The sequence below is a fragment of the Varroa jacobsoni genome, unplaced genomic scaffold (assembly GCF_002532875.2).
Source record: "Varroa jacobsoni isolate VJ856 unplaced genomic scaffold, vjacob_1.0 scaffold_221, whole genome shotgun sequence".
Classification (NCBI taxonomy): domain Eukaryota; kingdom Metazoa; phylum Arthropoda; class Arachnida; order Mesostigmata; family Varroidae; genus Varroa; species Varroa jacobsoni.
In genome coordinates, this window is record NW_019213123.1 from 210,544 (window position 1) to 224,829 (window position 14,286).

Below are 14,286 nucleotides of genomic sequence, written 5' to 3' on the forward strand. Positions count from 1 at the left end.
TCAGAATCGTAACTTAAAGCTTCACTGCGTGTCGAACATGATCTTTCATCTACCAGAAGAAGAGACAAAATGATCTTATGATATATATGCTGCCGTATAGAATTGTTCCTCATCTTCTGAAACGTTCTAGTGTATCGGAATGCCTGGTCCTGCCTTGTCGTACTTGACTTCGATTTAGGCAGCTGCTTACCGATTTGGTTATGTGGTGAGAGTTTACCGTCTGATATGATATAATGCGCAGTGGAAATTTAGAATGAAAACTCGAAACGCTTATACACTACACTACTTGGTATATTCTCCCCAAATGAGTATATAAATAATCTCCTTAATTTTAACTTGCAAAAAATAAAAAAACTGTTGTTACTCCCTTGCGAATAATATCACCATCATTAATAACAGCAACAGCAGCAGCAGCATAATTACATTTGACAGTCGAGAGCAGATGGACCTGAAGCACCTTTTGCCCAAAGTCAAAGCGTCTTAACGCTGAAGTGAGCCGTGATCATCGCCCTCAACGCTAGGGCGCAAGGGGCTGGAACAAAGATATCGTTCGGACTTTTCCTAGAAGCTTCTAGTCAACTGCATTTTTGCATTACCGGCGATCAGGTCGGCAGTACGTTACGGCGTTGTATTTATTTTTCCTTTTCGAACAACAGCTTATTCGTAACAACAGCGTATACGATGTCTTCTGAGTAAACTCTGTTTATTCAGGATTATCTGACGGGATGCGTATGCTGTTAATTAATGCGCTGGCTCTTTTGTTAAAAATACCGAATATTGTCGCATTTAGCTATTATCCAGATGGACATGAAGGAACGGAGTCAAAGTTTTTTCAGCGAGCAAAGGCTTCGATTTTTTTTTTTTTTTTTCGTTTAATTCGGAATTGTGTGAATAGCAAAGAGATTGTGAGTTTCTTTTTTGTATAGTTTGAAATAGGGATTTGCAATTTTTCTACGCCGTTATAATGTAGCGCAACCAAGCGATACGTTTTCGAATACTTCGAAGCTGATCTTCATAGATTCAGATCAAAGAACGTGTAAGACGAAGGAAGCTTTATTAAACATTTTGTGAAAGACAACAATTAAATAGGTTTGCCATTCTTATCTGGTACGTAGGATTCGTATACATTAGCTCGAATCTTCCGTTGTCTTTTAGCAGCCCGAGCGAACAGTACGAACTCATCGTTATAGCTCAACTGAGCGAGGTCAGAGAATTTGTGGTCTGACAACATTGGAATTTGTTAAAAAGTTTCAGTCGGCGCGTCATCTCTTATATATACATACATATATACCTTTCTAACACTGGGCCTAGGTGTATTTATCTCAACCGTGCCCAATAAATATAACAGATTCTTTATAAAATTATTGGTTTAGTAATTGGGCATGCATTTTCAAGGCAAATGTCGATGATGCGAAAATATTTAGATATCAAACTTGTAAAATATCAAAATGTAAAAAAACAGCGGCCAAATTAAGGTACGTAGTGTTAAAGGAACATATTGCACAATTGTTTCAGCTCTAATCAACTTTGTCTTCCCTTTTTCGTTATCATCCGTATGTCCCCGTTCCACGAAATACGATTGTCTCACTGTCACATGCATACGCATGTCAGAGATTAAGATCATGGGCCCGCGGGGCGACATCGGAGTAATGTCGCACAAATCAAACGAAGGTATGATTGAACGGGAGCCTCGTTTAATCGTCAAGTGGTGCCGAGTGGCAGCTCCGGAAGAGTCGTCTGAATCTTTACCCGGCCATGGAGTCAAGATACCCCCGGCAGAGCCGACGGCCACGCAACCGCTTCCGACCGTGGCTACGCACGACCCAGATTCGTCTCCTGTGGTTGACGCCAAGTACGTGTTCGGCACGATAATAATATACGCGCTGCTAGTGGAAATTGCGTCTTACACACATGCGTTTCCACAAACACACTGCTGAACGGTCGCGCTTTCAATCATGAAAAATTTAGGGAGCATAGAGTACTGTGGAATACAGGTATTGGAGCTTCGTGGGGTCGCGTCCTCTTGTAGCCCTAACTCATCATTTTTTCCTATCTAATAATAGCAACATTTTACTACCCAAGTCGAAATTTTTCTAATTGTTGAATTTTAAGTTGTTAGAAGTGCCCGCTTTAAGTATAGTAGTTTTTATTAGAATTTTAGTAACACACTTTTGTTAGTTAAGCTTTTAACTCGATGATTTCAACGATGAGCACCTGTAGGTCTCCGACGGCCCAGTGTCCCGTAAGCGCATCGTCGACCCACCGTGAGGAAATCATTAGATACCTCAGAACGAATAACCATGAGCAGAGGATGGCCGTTCGACGAAAGGTTATCCGGATGATGTTCGTAGTGGTAAGTACAAATCGCTGCTCCTTATTAAAATCGGGTAGCACTGACTCCCGCCAGTGTACTCCTTATACCTGTGGAAATTAGTCTAGAATTAGAAGCAGTACGTATAGGCAGTCCAGGTGGCGGGCCTTGTAGCGACATTAAATCAACAAACACAGTTGTTCTGTTTTTTTCGAAAAAAAAAGTAAAGGGAAATCCAAGTTACTCTATAGTACTTACAAAACCTCAGGATGTACCCTGTTCCCCTAAGTGCTATTGGCCACCGTTTGTTAGTAAAGTACACCTGGTGGAAGTTACTTCCAACTTTTAGAGCGTGAAGGTTACATTTACAATGGGTCTGAGAACTCTGGTAAATGTACAGACTTATAAACAGCTCAGATTGTCATTAAGATGCCATACGAAGTTTTCAAATAACTAACTTTTACAAAACTGTTCAACATTTTGAGCATTTTAAAAGCCCATACTTTCAAACCGATGACAGACAGCGTTCAAGCATTCCTGCCCAAACAATGACTTTGGACAATTAGATACATCGGGTGGCGTAGCAAAAACTGTCGACGATAAATCGTTTAAATTAAAGAACCCATACAATGGTAGAAAACACATCCTCGTCACTTCGATTAGTGCCGGATAGATAATCATACGCCAAGGAAATTACGCGTTTCATATTGCTCAGCAGAGGGGTATCGAAAGTCTTCATTTGAACCGTGATACGATACAGTGATATAGCTCCAGCATATTCCTCGTATATCTTGTAGGTATAATCTAAACCAGAGACGCCTCGCAGAACAATATCCGTAATAGAACTGTGAAAAAGTTATGATTTTTTCAATAAAGCTGCGTTGTATTCTTGTAAACATTTCCGAAGTAGCTTTTCTCTATATCTCTGCAATAGAACTTTTCAACACTATAAATCTTTATAATTTTTCAAACGTTCTGTATTTTCGACGCACAAGCTACGATCGATAATAGTTTTAGGGGAACTGGTATGGAAAAATAAGCTTGTGCCAATGTGTAATTTAGCGAGCAAACACTACGTTAGAGTGCAACTCACTGAGTATACCACTTTAATAGCCGAGTAGGTTTTGTTACGGTAGGAAGTGTGCAGCTAGGTAAGGACTCGGACATTATTGTCATTTCTCTAAAAAAAAACTTACTAGAACAATTCTTCGTATTTAAAGCCTTAGTAAATTGGCATCTTAATCAATATAGTCTCGTTCGCTTGCCAGCGACCTTGGCTTCGGCTAAGTGCTGAGGTAGACAATCTATGTTGAGCGAACAGTTCGGAGTTATTGTTTAGTTAAAAATCCGTTCGTATGTTAATTTTCTATCAATAGAATTTCTGTATGAAAGTGATATACATATTTGATCTCTTCTCACGAAAACGTCATTTCAAGTCTAAACATTGAAGACGGTTACTTGTATGCTAATCCCGGTAAAACCGCTCAAATAAATTCGATCTATTTATTTGTCGATTTATTTATTTATAATTGAAGGGAAGGAGGTTTATCTACTGCTTAAAAGCCTCAACAAGTATGGTCGTTTGGACACTGTAGCAGGTAAGGCAGTCATCTGGTATTTGAAAAGCCTAACTAGTTTGGCCGTCTTCTCGTTGCGATCAAAAAAAGTGAGCCATCTAATACTTAAAAAGCCTTAACGAGTGTGATCGTTTGCCTATTGTGGCAGAGAAGACAGCCATCTGGTACTTGACAGTCCTACGAGTTTGGCCGTATCGACGTTGTGGCAGGAAAGAGACCCATTTAGCGCTTGAAAGCTCCAACGAGCTTGACCATTTGGACGTTGTAGCAGGAACGAAGTCATCTGGTGCTTGAAAATTCTAACGAGTTTGGCCACCTGGTCATTTTGGCAGAGCAGTCAGCCATCTGGTACTTCAAAGACTTGACAAGTTTGGCCGTCTGGACGTTATGGCAGGGAAAGGAGCATCCTCACAGATGGCCAACCAACTTGTTGGTTCTTCTCACGTATTCCGAAAGTGGTTGTCTACGTGTCTTAATCTTTTATCGTGTAGTAACTTGCGACGAAAGCAGAAGTAAAAAATGCCGCAAATTGTTTTTAAAAGAAAAGCTTTAAATGGTTGGAGAGCACGAAGGCTTTTCCGCTGCACATTTATCTGGTGTTTAAGGAGTTTTTTAAGTGAATTGGCGCCTTTATCGTTACTATCCAGGGCTTTTCAACTTACTACAGGCAGTCTAACGAGTTATTTATATTTTATACTTTGTCCAGAGGTGAAAAAGGAGGATGAAGGAAAATCGCGTTGCAAACATGATAAGCTTGCGGCCAGAAACAAACAGCTTAGGTAGACTCTTCTATCCTATTGAGAGTGGCATCAGAACAGAGTCGTATTACCTGTACTCAACTCGTATTGCGAGCTCCCTAAGCAAAAGCTGTTCTCTAGCTTTGCCAAGTTTTAAGTTCTGTTGTCGAGTTAAAACCACAAAGTGTTTAACGAACATTCAAACTTAAAACCTCTTTGTTCAGCTTTTGTTGCTGGGCGATGTCAGTATTCATCCTTAGACCGCATTAATCCTTATGCATTACCAATAGATTGCGTAAAATGAACAAGTTACTAAATGATCGCTTGTGATCCATGAGCAAAACTTTGCGGCTTCTCCTGCATATAGGTAAAATGTCATAACAATCTGATTCAAATTCGATTTTTTCGGTGGGATTGAGTAAGTCTACGTATTGGATGCTTTGCGATTTTACCTACGTGGAGTACTATAAGCGTGTATTTGGTTTTTTTTTGGATGAAAAACAAAATCTACCGCATATGCTTTCCGCCGATACTGCAGGATGCTTATAGAGATCCAACACTGAAAAGAGTCTAAGTAAACAATGGTCTCAACAAATAGGAATCCATTGAAAACGACCAAAAGCCTGTTACGGATACTGTGAACGGGAACATAGGAAAAAGTGAAATAAGTCGCCCTTGCCAACGGGCGAATAACCAGAAGAAAGCTAGTAGAAAGGATAGAGATTCCAACATTAGGGGCTAGATGCTCACGGCAAAGTTTATAGCTAAATGTTGAGCAGGTAAGCGTTCTGGTATAGAGATGTGGGTGTACGGCCACGACAGGTGCGCTGACGTATCGATTCAAAAATGAGCCCTGACCAAAGAAAGTTGCGCTTTCCAAGTCCAAAATCAAAAGGTTTTTTCGCCCGTCGAGGAATCGTTTACCACAAGTTCATACTGTCTGTCTTCACAGTCGCTAAGGGGCACTATCAAGAAGTCCTAAAATAACTGCACACTCGACGCAAAAAATAAAAACTGTTCTGTGACAATGCAGCATTGTATAGCAGTTTTCGAGAAACAAAACTTAATCTGCGGTACGCCCTAACTGTCATGGTCACTTAGGGCTTAGACTCTACGACGCTTTTTCTTACTCCCAAATCTAAAAAGAGGCCTAAAAGGGAAACGTTTCGAGAGAATGGAAGAGATAGTAGAAAGGCCGCTGTCTAAGTTGAGCGCTATCCCGACAGGCGAATTTGAAAATAGGACTGGAAAGAGCAGTGGCAAGAATGTTTTGCACCCGAAAAAACGGACAATCTGAATTGGAAGAAAGGACTGAATAAATACTTACCAATCTGGAATAAAAAACGTATACATTTTCGAACAAAGAATTAGACAGTCAAGCCGGTCACCTATCAGTGGAAGCAAATCGATAAAGCGTTTGGGCAATAAAGTGGTTGGCGATAAAGCAATTTATAAAATACATAACCAAACTCATATATATATGTATATATCAAATTAGTAATAATTTGATCAAACTATTGAGTGCTTGAGAATTTCTATTCCAGGCGACAATATAATTGAGGTTATGGTATGCTTCTGTTACAACTATGTATTTCTAAACTTGAGGATGACATAAGAGTTATTTCGCTGTTACAAATTATTTTATAGCGGCAATTGCGCTTTACAAATGAGTATTGATAAAGGTCCAAGGTTTCTTCGTTTCAAAGTTTAAACAAATCGTTTGGTTACGTGATGGGTTTTAAAAACCTATGCATCCTAAACAATAAACATACTAGAACTTCAATCGGATAATTTACTTGCCGTTGGGATTAGCACAATACGATGACGAGATTTTCGTGATACAAACAGGTCTGCTGGGAGTTCGCCGTAAGGAGCGGAAGGACATCAATGCCATGTTTGCTGAAGACGAAACCAAAAATTTAGGAAAACGCTGAATTTTAAAATAAATAAATGTTCTGCTTAGCTGAGAAGACACCATAACCGACTGAAGAAGTAAGAATTAATAAGCCAACAATGGAAATACGAGGCAAATTATTCATGCAGGATGCTTTTCTTTGTTTAGAACGGCCTTGACCGGTTTAACTACTGTTCCACTGGTTCCACTGGAAGGTTCGACTTCCGCGCAGTGGAGATAAGCCAGATCTCTAAAGAAGGCTGGTAAATTAGAGGTGTGGCCACAGAGACTCACCTGTAAAAACTTTCAGTTGTTTTGATCTTCGAGCATGCACGATTTCTTAGGGACATTTATACACAAGCTGTTTGAAAATACAGTATGTCTGTGAAGAATATGCAATCGTTTCATCTTGAAGACAAGCTGCTTAAAAATAACCCCCCAAAGGGTGTTTAATTAGAAGATATTTCGCGTAAATAAATGCAATGGAGAGGAACCATGATATTAGAGCCTACCTAGTAGATTTATCGAGTTATTTTTTAAAGAGTGTTTGATCCCTATGAGCAGTAGCGTTTGTTCTTGTACACTCAGATTGTTTTTTGCTAATAAGGTCGGAGTGACTAGTGTCCCATAAGGCGAAAGGACGTACGTCTACTGCAGGGTCGACTCGTGAGTTCTAGGGGTAGCTTTGTTGTTCAGTAAACACGGTAAGTCATACAATGTGTACAAGTCGATGAGACAGCCAGTAGAAAAAGAGTATACATTGACTGAACAGGGTAGTCATTATTCCAAAGTTGCATAGGTCGGTGGCTGTTTACTGTTAAGCCGACGAGCCAGACTCAGTCTAGACCTACATGTACATATTTACAAAAAGAGTAGCAGCGGTACGCTTCTGTACTTACCGAACAATTCTTTAACGCCGGGTCTCGTGTATAAAACCATGCGATGCCGAAAATGACGAAGCGTGACTTCGTCTGTTATCGAAACACCGTTACATAATGCCTGCCTAAAATCAGTCAGCAGGTGAAAAAAACCCAGTTCTGTATATCGGTATTAAGCTCCAATAACTAATTAGCGACCTGTTGCTAATGGCCGACCACGCTCGAGGGTTCGCACTTGAAACTTGTGAAGTAGTTAATTCTACGCCATGGATTGCTGATTCATTGAAAATAGAGAAGTTTAGGTACAGATCAGAATAACGAACAGTCACTCTGTCATGTAACATGTTCGGCTGTTTTGAGTAATAATGACGATGATGATTTGTACAACTTCAGCAAGTATTAGTTTGTTGATAATGCCTTTACTTTGCAGGTATTGGAGTTCTTTGTATGCTGGACTCCAATTTACGTAGTTAACACCATTGCGTCCTTTTCGAAGGACCTGCTCACGCCCCTTGGTGGTGTCGGAATCTCACTTTTACATTTATTGTCCTACGTATCTTCTTGTTGCAACCCAATCACTTACTGTTTCATGAATAAAAACTTCCGCAGGTAAGAAGAACTTTAGTCGTACAGAACTGCTAATAAACAACATATTACCGCTGCTAACGTATAGTATAAATTAGGGCAGACAAAGTATGAATGAAGCATGAAGCAAACTAAGAGCAAATACGAAACTTTTGACGATGCTTGCCTAGGCACAGGCGCAGTTCTTTTTTGTAGAACGTGCTTACTATGAAAAGAGAACGTGAAGTCTGTACATATAGCTTAAATCCCTTCTCCTCTTAAACTTCTCTTTGTATTGATTGTACACTTGAGACAAGTTTATTTTTGAACAGTTTATATATGTATATAAATCAATATTCAAAATAAGACTGAGATATTTTATGCGAGTACACTTATTACTGTTTACTAATGTTAGTGCCATGGTAAAATTCAAGCCTGACAACTGTTGACATTTAATATAGTTTTCAACGCCACTCAAGAACGTTACAACGTTTAATGCTAAGCTTATACCCTTCGACGAACATCGGCATAGATTTAGCTAAGATGGGCCTTCTTATAAAATCCCCTTTATGTTAAACATTCATTGCCTTACAAAAGCAACTTTCAGTTAAACACCTTTATTTGCTCTCGTCGCAATTGGCCAAAATATCTGCACTTAGTTCCTTTCGCTATCTGTGTCGCGATTGTACCTTGAGCGGCCTATAATAGAAAATCGTTATATGTTTCTTACCGCTCTCAATAATCTAAGATAGGTTGTAGTTTTCGGCTTCGGAACACATCTTGTGAATGAATCTTGTGATCTTCACTACGCAAACCTTGTCCGAATTATATTGTATATATATATGGCTGAAATATTTTTCCTTATCGTAAATGCATATATCGCGTCGCTACTGTCTATCTTCCTCTTTACTTGTATAATAATAGTAAAAATTACTATTAAAATTAGCACGTATTTGTACGAATTTATAAGCAAAAATATTTTCTTGTCAGTCTCATACTGTCCATTGTCGGATGGCAAAATGAGTGAGCGAAATAAATAATAAGCCTTTTACATGTGTCATCATTAGAGATAGTACCTCTCTCTAGCTAGCTAGCTAGATTGTATACGCCATTTTCTCTATGAAGTTTTTCATTACATAGGATAATCGCAATGAAAAACATAAGTAGTACTTTTTATTTGTTATGCCGAACATCGCCGGTGCGCGAATAGCCTTTGTTGAAGGCTACCAGTCCTAACATGATCGTCAACTTCTTAAATGAACAGAGCCAATTATCACAACAAGGGTAAGCGAAAAACATTTCGGCAGGCTGATGTTAACTCGTTCGAAACGAAAACAATGCACTTTGTTTAGTTTTGTCCTAATAGCTATTTTTTTCTAGATTGGCTTATACGGGCAATTCACAATAATCTTGTGAAACTCGTAAGCGTGCGAAAGATGCGCCGATGAGACGATTACAAATGTCAATTTGCTTTTTACTGCTCGCAACATTTGCTGCTTGCTTAAAATATTACAAAGGACTGTCAACAGCGCACGTGCGGGGCTGATAGGATCGTGTGTTTAGCGGGTATAGAAAGGTCCTACAGAAACGTGCCGTATATAATTAAAGCCGAAACGTTACTATAATAATAATAATAATTGTTATTGGAGTTAAAAGTGAAGAAAACACTTGAGATCACGTTCCGTAACTAGTCCGCTAATTTCCGTTCCGTAACTAATTAGCTCGTGGTCTTACTGTTCTTTTGGATGAATAAATTGTAGCAGCTGGCGTACACATGGCAGTCGGGGAGACGTTTTTCAGAGTGAAAATTTAGTTATCCTAGTAACACCTAGATTTCTTTTTAAAAAGCTGCAGCGCCCAACGTTCTTTTTTTCTCTCGTTGCATCGCTGTTCCTATTTTTGCACCAACTGAGTAAATTTGCTAAACTGGTAGAAATGACTGCAGATGCTTACGAGCCATACCTAAACCCTCTGTTGTTTTTGTAACGTAGCAAGTAAAAGAGTTCGCTTTCAAACCAAAGTGGGCCTCATTTGTGGAACCAGCTGAACGCAAACACGTGCTAAGGTCCATTATCGTAAAACGTAAACACTTTTAGTTGGTGCCTCGATTATTCTTAAACCTTCCTGATGAGGGCCTTCTCTACGAAGCTATGAAAGTGACTCTATTTGATTCCCTTTGTCTCTCAGAAGCACTTACTTAAGCCTTTTCTTGCTCTCGGCCACCAGTATGTTGTCAAAGAAACAGATCTGAGCTCAGTAATTTGTGCTATAGGTACTCGTTGCTAAGAACGACTGAAATTTCTTTGTCTCAGTAATACGTAACAAACTATTAAAAGAGGACAGAGAGCCCATATGATTAGGTTGCAACGCAATGATTATTTGATCTGAGATTTGAGGAAGTCAGCTAGAAGCGATACTTGACATTAGATTAATTACGCATTAACCTTAAAAACGGATTGAAAAACTCAAAGGACAGGTAAAATCGGCCCGTCCAATTGACTTTACCACAGACTCGCAGACCTCGCTTACCAAACGTAGCAAATGCATGAAGCGAACTGGCGGCAAACACTCTGCGTTGTTGAGTTACTTTTTCCTAGACATTATTCTTACTCCGTACCGATATATATTGATACAGGGTCGATTTGAATATTCGACCTACGTGTGAGCCGACACTCTCAACTCATACTTAACGCGTATTATCATATCCTTGTGATGATCCTACGACCTTCAATTTTTTTGTGAAAGTTTTCGACTCGACCAGAGTTCTATAACAAGAGCACATGATTGGTAAGCGGTGATCAGCGATGGCAAGAAGACAGGCCCTAGATTGCAATAGTGATATACATACGTTTTGCGTACACCATTACATTTTTGCCCCATGCACTTTTGTCGTTGTTTTACTTACGCAGGGAGTTTAAGCGCTCAATCCGCTGTTGTGATCCGAAGTACCTGAGTAAATGCTCATCCTTCCGATCGCCGCGTTCGCGCGGTCGAGATATCCGGTCCACGCCTTCACGTCGCGGGGCCAGGATTGAGTTGCCTCGACAACGGCGGAGGGCTATTTGCGCTAGCCGAAGGATTAATAACAGCCTAACTGACCTCTGAACCCCTTTATCGAGCGGATTTCGTAGGCGGAACACGACGAGCACAGCTGCAGAACGAGAAAAACTCGACACTGGAATTGATGTAATGACAAAGATGCATCTAACAGTCAATTTCTTTATCAAGCACAGATAACTTTCTGTTATACCTTAATCATTTAGAGTTGAACCTACACATCAGCATAATATATTGCAACTACACAGTCGGTATCTTTGACATGTTAATAATGATCGAAAGGCCGGAACCAATTGATACATGTGTGTTAATACCAAGCGTACTTAAATTATTATAGATTCGTACTTCAAATAAAAGATAACGTACTTCAAGTAACCATAGAATTTGTCCGAGTGATCAAAAAAACAAGATAACAGAATCAAATTTGAGTCGAGAGGAACAAGGTCATAATGTATGGTGTTACGTTTTGCGTATTCACACAAATCAAGACACATATGTTTTTTAGTTTTGTTATTGCGTTCAGGCCATTGTTGACAGAGCGGATGCAGACTAAACAGAAATGAGGATCAAATCTATTGTTTCTGTTGCTTCGATGACGTGATGCAACTGAATCGGCGCTGGATTCCGGCCGGTCGAACCGAGAATTTCGAAATAGTGCGCGTAGGCAAATTTGTCTTCTCACTAGAGTAGAATACAACGTATGAAGCTGTTATTTACAATATTTTCGCGTAATGTACAGATACAAGACTGTATGCGCGGTGCAAACGTAAATGAATCGATGAGTCGAAGTGAATAGGTGCATAAATAGCTAACTTAACAAGCGAAAAATAGCTGGGCTGCGTATTTTTAAACGCTGTATTATATATATATATAATTGTACAGCGTTTATATGAGGGCGATAATACGTGTTGTAGACTCGGCCGTCACGCTAAACTGCATACTATTCTCCTCGATACTGCTATTAATAGTGTCGAAAAATAGGATCCTGATGGAAAAAAAACGTATTAGATTGCAGTTAGGTCGTACATAGTATACTCCGGACTCATGTATCTAACACGGCGATAATAAAAGTAATAATGATAATAACGAATCGTATTCGGAGCACGAGAGTTTATCTTGTTACATTGATTACTACTCGGGATAGCAATACTGCAATACTACCTAAGAAATTCTAGGGAAACAAACAGGAAGCAATGTCGATGTTAAGATTGCGATGCTTTAGCATGGTCGTTTGAGAAAGTTAGATAGAAATACGTGTATGTTGACATATACTGAGAAGCTGTTTTTATCTGTTTACCGCTGATACAGGTCAGCGCAACAATTACAGTTACCAAATTATGGGTAATAACTGACCTCGTACAAGATCACGCTTGACCTAATAATTCCTTATCCTTATATATATCAATTGTTCCCTAAGCAGTTGCTTGCAAACGTGAGTTTATTGGCGTTTAGGCACATTCTTATTAGATTGAAGATTAAACAAGGTACTCTTGCCGATATGCTGCAGTTAGGCTGATCATACGCACCTAGAAACAAAAACACAGCCGAAAACCATAAGCTTAACGTGTTAACAACCAATTGCGTCCATGTAAATATCTAGCTGCTGAGTTAAAACAAAAACGCAGCTTATCAATTGTTATTCCTATTAAATATGGTAGCCTTGATAACAATAGAGGCAAAATAAAACAATGATAAAGCTGAATGAGTGTGCACGATGTAAGCAAAAGAGAACAACAGAATATCGTGCGGCGTTGCTATGGAGAGCATGTTAGTGCATGTGATAGGCCATAATGAATAATAGAAAAGAAATAAGCTTAACACCTAACAACAAAAATGGGATGAAACTTATGACTCGATTCTTATGTACATATATTTTTAAGCTTTCCGATGAACGTTAACTGATAGTATATTGCGAAAGACAAAGACACGGTCCTAGTATTGTACAATATGATGTGATAAGGTACCGCTTAGAACAGGTAATTAGTTTTGGAACAGAAGACTGTGGAGTGAATAGCTCGTCGATAAATAAAATCATGATCTGGCTAACACAAATTATATGTGCAGTTGTTTGTGTTTTTTGCCTGCACAATATTATGAAGGTCACTGTTTATCTTGTTTGTCTGCTTTATATAGGCTTTCATCTATTTCTGACTTTGGCGCATCCTGTACTTCCCTTTCTATGCCCTGAGTGGCAATGGATAGCGTGGACGCTATTTGAAGCAATTCTATCGAAATCTACGCTGTGCTTACTGAGGTCTATGTATATGGAAATAATTCAAAAGTACAGAACTTACCGCGAATATACAATATGCCCTATATTTACATACAGGAAGATATGTTTCTACAAAGGTCACATCGCGCATATGCGGTGGAGACGTGTAATCTATAAATATTGTCGGATTATATAATTTTTATGAGCAGTAGGATTACTACTCAGCTAAGTCACTGGACAGAAATATTATTTGATGTTGACAATGGCAAAAAGCTCTATTCATTGCTAGAGAAGCATAAGTCTTATGTAAACAGAATGCTTTGCACTTCAGCCTTTACAATGAATTGTCCAAAATCCGCCAGCTTAATCTTATCGGAGATTTTACATGCCCAAAATTTCATACCAATGTTCACTTGTATAAGAAAGTTATCAGCGGTAAGTCGTAACATAGTAACTTATATTTTCCCGCTATAAAGAAGCCAGCATTTTTCTCTAATTTTAGCAATAAATGAATATATTATTTATTCGTCGTCAGTCTCTATGACTTTATCCCATTTCTCAGTAAACTCATTTATACCGGAAGCCGTCAAGTCTGGCGTTGACAAATCTGCCCGCCAGTTTTCAAAACCCTTGTCAATGACAAATGTAGGGTTACTAGCTTCATGTGTAAACATCTGAAATAAGCTTGAAGGATTTGTTGGGCACAAAAGGACCTTCCACTCAGACTTGCAGAGCAGTTTGAGTAGCGTCTGCCATCCGCGGCCTGGCATAGTCGCTGCAAAGCATGACCACGGTTAAATTGCCTCATTCGGTTGATCCGACCGAGCCTTATACAGACACCTCCTGACAGGCCTGTTCTTCTCAAGAATTTGTCAGTGTGTAGAATTCTTCCTGTCCCTTTCAAGGTAAATCATGATTTTTTTAGAATAGAAACTTATGGACCCGGGAGAGTACCCGTAACAATGCTGTGTAAAAACTTATCGTCAATGTTGCACGTTGTTTGGCCGGGCGACATGTTGAAAGGCAATAAGAAGCCACGTTTCATTGTAAGCTTAA

General features: G+C 39.3%; 1 protein-coding gene and 1 long non-coding RNA gene across 4 annotated transcripts in view; one reads left to right on the forward strand and one right to left on the reverse strand.

The window, feature by feature from the left end:
• LOC111273723 (cholecystokinin receptor) overlaps positions 1-13,073 on the forward strand; it is a 47,599-nt gene extending 34,526 nt beyond the window's left edge. For 2 of the 3 annotated variants that reach the window (XM_022855620.2, XM_022855621.2), the window contains 4 exons: positions 1,612-1,852; positions 2,221-2,353; positions 7,828-8,006; positions 10,871-13,073. In XM_022855620.2, the coding sequence (XP_022711355.1) occupies positions 1,612-1,852; positions 2,221-2,353; positions 7,828-8,006; positions 10,871-11,066 (749 nt within the window). In that variant the 3' untranslated portion in view covers positions 11,067-13,073. The remainder of the gene's footprint in view (positions 1-1,611; positions 1,853-2,220; positions 2,354-7,827; positions 8,007-10,870) is intronic. The other variant, XM_086973610.1, reaches the window with a different exon arrangement.
• Positions 2,130-11,007, reverse strand: LOC111273724 (uncharacterized). Its single transcript, XR_002688006.2, has 4 exons — positions 10,867-11,007; positions 7,419-7,522; positions 6,426-6,524; positions 2,130-2,421 (listed from the first exon to the last, which is right to left on the reverse strand). It is a non-coding gene; the product is annotated as an uncharacterized LOC111273724 (long non-coding RNA).
• Positions 13,074-14,286: the final 1,213 nt, after the last annotated feature.